A 4,305-nucleotide genomic window follows, 5' to 3' on the forward strand; every position below is an offset into this window, starting at 1 on the left:
GAAAACTTCAAAACCAATTATTAAATAGAAAATTACCAAAACTCTTAACGTAAAATATCCTAATCTATCTAACCATAGTCACGTATCATTATTCTCCTCTTCCATTCGGAGCTTGTCCTCAAGCTCCAACTAATGATATCTAGACAGCCATATGGTAGCAACCACTTCTCTGACTCTCTGTTGTTTGATTCCATTAGGAAGCTAGATTTTATCACAACTGGTGCTATCGTTGATTTCTTGGAGTTCAGAGATCGTTCAGATTCTAACACGAGTATGTTGTTAGATTGTAATACAACCAACAATGGATCTTGCTGCAATAGTGTCTCTGACTCTATGAGGTTAGACTCCTCTGGCTCCGAAATTACAAGTAGCTCTAGGCTTTCCTTCAAAATAATTGTCTCCAACTCTGCTTGTTTTTTCATCCTCTCTTGCTTCAACGTCGCTTGAATGTTCTTCGCAATCTCCATTATCTCACCAAGTTGTGCAATCATCTTGTCACAACTCACAGATATGGATTTCCAGAAATCCTTGTCTCCCATCGGATCGTTCAGCTCTGATACCAAATTGATATGAACCAAAAAGCTTACTTCCTTTTAACCTAATCTCTCTTAGAGATTAAGTTAATTCTTGGAAGCTTGTCTATTATTAATAATATGAAACCCTTATATAGAGATACAACTTTGTAGAATATGGAAAACTCTTAAACTAATATAAAAAGGAAAACTTCAAAACCAATTATTAAATAGAAAATTACCAAAACTCTTAATAAAATATCCTAATCTATCTAACCATAGTCACGTATCATTGTAGCAACTTACCGAGGTCACTCTGGAGACGTTTGTGGGCTCTAGTGGTCAGCTTCTGGAAAGCAGCTAGCTAGTGGTGGCAGCGACAATGTTGTACACGTGTGGGATGCTGCTAGATCATCAACCACCACCACGCAATGGTTGCACCGGCTTGAGGAAAATACATACGCCGTGAAAGCTCTTGCTTGGTGCCCCTTCCAATCGAGTTTACTTGCAACTGGTGGTGGTGGAGGAGATGGGTCGATCAAGTTCTGGAACACTCACACCGGAGCTTGCGTGAACTCTGTTCACACCGGATCCCAAGTGTGTGCTCTGTTCTGGAGCAAGAAAGAAAGAGAGTTGCTTAGCTCACATGGGAACCACCTTGCACTTTTGTACTACCCGTCCTTGCTCAAAATTGCTGAGCTCACTGGCCATACTTCAAGCGTTCTCTACATGGCACAGAGTCCTGATGGCTGTACCGTTGCTTCAGCAGCAGGAGACCAGACTTTGAGGTTCTGGGATGTTTTTGGAATGCCAGAGACTGCCAAAAAAACGTGATCACAAAGCACGCCATGACCCATTCCTCACGTGAGTCCTAGTATCCGTTGAAACTAGTATTTGCCCACTAGTTTTGAGTTACAATCAGTGATTTTTGATGGGGTATCATGGTTGTTTACTTAATGATAGCCTGGCAAATTCAACCAGAGGTATCTGGACATTTGTGTAGGTTCAAGTGTATGATCTGCATAAACGAATAGCAGTCCAAAGCTCTACTGCTTATATTTGCTTGGGATTGAGCTGGTGTAGACGTCTAGTATTAGAAACTGTTTCTTGTGATATATTGTTTGTGTTTCTGAAAAGCTTTCTGAGTCATTCGTAGAGTTGTATAAATAAATCAAGTCTTGTTTACGTTACAATCTGATGGGAATAAATGTCCTTTTTTTTTGTGCCTTGATAATGCATTAATTTTCTTTTCCTCTTGTTTTTTTCTTGTCTATTGCTAGTAGTTGCTGAAGTGCTAGTAGTTGTGAAAGAGTGTGATGTTTTGACTTGGAGACCAGCAAGTTTGTTCCTTTTTCCTTATCACTCACGTTTTGCTTGTTATTTCCTTGAAACATTAGGTGATTGGCCCGTATCGGTCTGGAAAGTCTTTTCTTACTCAATCAGCTTCTTTCCCTTTCCTGTTATGAAGGTGTGCTTCTTATCTCTAATACTTTAGATTCTGCATTTTCTTACAATATGTTTTATCAAGACATGGTGTATAGAACTTTTGATGCTGAACAACATTCATTTTGCATATTAAACATTTCAAAATGCATTTGAAGGATTCTAAAGTGTTGGAAAGTCTAATGTTTATGACGATCGGTACGCATACTGTTTACTCTCTGGATATTTAGACATTTTGTTTGATTTTGCTCTTTGGATATTTAATCAAATTGTATATGCTGATGTTTTTTTCTTCAGAATATTTGCTCTGGCAACTGTTATGAGTTATGTACTTATCTATAACCTGCCTGAAACTGTAAGTTGACCTGCCTCGGTCTTTGTTAGGATTGCTTATGGTTCCAGTAACATTATACTTGTAACCCAAGAGTCTAAAATTTGTTATGATATCTAATGATTTATTGGTATTCTTCCGTAAGCAATCTCGTGTTCGGATCCAAATGAGGTCGATCGATCCAAGAACGAAAATAATTTGAAGAAGACATATTTTTTATGAATCAAATTCGTGTGTAAATAGAGTAAGAGGGAGGATGAAGATATGGAGTGAATGAAGAGGAAGAGGAGTGCTTGTATTTATAGTTTAAATCATGCCGACAGACCGAGGAAATTCCGACGGAATTCCGACGGAAAAGGCTAGTTCGTCGGAATTTCCTCGGAATTTTGTAAAATCCCCCAACGGCTCTCCAATGGCTATAATATTTCCTCGGAATTCATCGGTTTTTTCCGAGGAACACATATTTCCTCGGAATTTCCTCGAAATATTCCGACGGAATGATGTTTCCTTGGAATTCCGTCGGTATATTCCGAGGAAATTCCGAGGAAACGCAAAATTTGGTTTTCTCGGAATTTTCTCGGAAATTCCTCGGGATATTCCGAAGATTTCATTTTCCGTCGGAATGTCCGTCAGAATATGGCTGTTTTCTTGTAGTGATGGTCACATGTTTTGGATGTTGTACAAGCTTATATTATTTGCCCATTTTAGAGCTCTTACTAGTTTTGAGTTATTTTCTCTCTCACTAATCAGTGATTTTTGAAGGGGTATCATGGTTGTTTAATTAATGATAGCCTTTTAAAGGTGGCAAATTCAACCAGAGGTATCTGGACATTTGTGTAGGTTTCAAGTGTATGATCTGCATAAACGAATAGCAGTCGAAAGCTCTAGTGTTTATATTTGCTTAGCTCAGTGTAGCTTGGGATTGAGCTGGTGTAGACGTCTAGTATTAGAAACTGTTTCTTGTGATATATTGTTTGTGTTTCTGAAAAGCTTTCTACCTTGTTGATGAGTCATTGATAGAGTTGTATAAAATAACCAATTCTTGTTTACAATACCTTTATCAGACTGCAAAGCATTTATGGAAAAGTTCAAGGAAGTTGCTGAATCTGAAGAAGAGAAAGAAGAGACTAAAGAGGCTTCTGATACTGCTGGTCTTCTTGAGAAGTTAACAGTGGAAGAGAAGAACACGGAGGAGGAGAAGAAGGAAGAGAAACCAGTGGAGAAGGTAGCATCAGCAGATGCACGCAGAGAAAGCTGTTGAAGAAAAGAAAACCGAGGAGTCTGTGCCCTCAGCGTAAGATGCATGCATAGATACAAAACAAACACGCAAGGCGGGTTAATTCACAGCCTGATATGTTCTAAATCCATCAGAGACTTGGCACTAAACTAAAGTCTGAAGTAGCCCAATACTCACTGTAAGACTTATATATATACATACACTAAAAGAATAGCACATTATTGATACATTGCAAACAAGATCAATGTCCATCGCTGGATTTTACTCATATACTTGGAAATCATATACATATGGCATTTTAGAGATCATTGTCCATCACCGGATTTCCTCGAAAACATTCAATATATTCAAAATAAGAATGTGCCTTTCAGCTCATATATTGGTAACTGACGATAAAAGCTTGTTATGGAAACATCACCACGTCTTGACCATGCACAGCAAAATTCACTCATTGTTAATCTTTTCAAACGACTAGGGATTAACTACGCCCGGGATTTTTATTTTTTTTCTAATTTAAGTTGTTAAATTATTTATATTTAGGTTATGATATATATTTATATAAATGTTAAGATGCATGTCATAATTAAAATTTATTTTTAAATTTTAACACGTTAAATTAACATATTTTTTATTATTTAAATATTTTTTTGTAATTTTGTTGGCTATCTAGTTATCATATTTAGCAAAACTATCTGTTTAGTGTTGGAATAAATGTTTTAGATATTTAATTAAACCGAAGAGTATTTTCGGATCGACCACATGCTCAACAATCGATCGATCCG

The 4,305-nt window shown here is 37.2% G+C and overlaps 1 protein-coding gene across 3 annotated transcripts; it reads left to right on the top strand.

Moving 5' to 3' along the window:
* The first annotated feature begins 825 nt into the window (after positions 1-825).
* On the top strand, positions 826-3,877 carry LOC106304630 (ran-binding protein 1 homolog a-like). Of its 3 annotated transcripts, XR_001262790.1 has the most exons (5): positions 826-1,376; positions 1,910-1,980; positions 2,114-2,153; positions 2,253-2,310; positions 3,351-3,877. XR_001262790.1 is itself a non-coding variant. In XM_013741030.1 (4 exons), the coding sequence occupies exons 1-4, from the start codon at positions 1,361-1,363 to the stop codon at positions 3,545-3,547; spliced, it is 324 nt and encodes a 107-aa protein (XP_013596484.1). In that variant the 5' UTR covers positions 826-1,360; the 3' UTR covers positions 3,548-3,874. The 3 variants fall into 3 exon arrangements, 1 of the variants encoding a protein (XP_013596484.1); XM_013741030.1 differs by lacking the exon at positions 2,253-2,310 and having other exon boundaries at positions 3,351-3,874; XR_001262791.1 differs by lacking the exons at positions 2,114-2,153; positions 2,253-2,310 and having other exon boundaries at positions 3,351-3,867.
* The last annotated feature ends 428 nt before the right edge of the window (positions 3,878-4,305 follow it).

The sequence above is a fragment of the Brassica oleracea genome, chromosome C7 (genome assembly GCF_000695525.1).
Source record: "Brassica oleracea var. oleracea cultivar TO1000 chromosome C7, BOL, whole genome shotgun sequence".
Lineage (NCBI taxonomy): Eukaryota > Viridiplantae > Streptophyta > Magnoliopsida > Brassicales > Brassicaceae > Brassica > Brassica oleracea.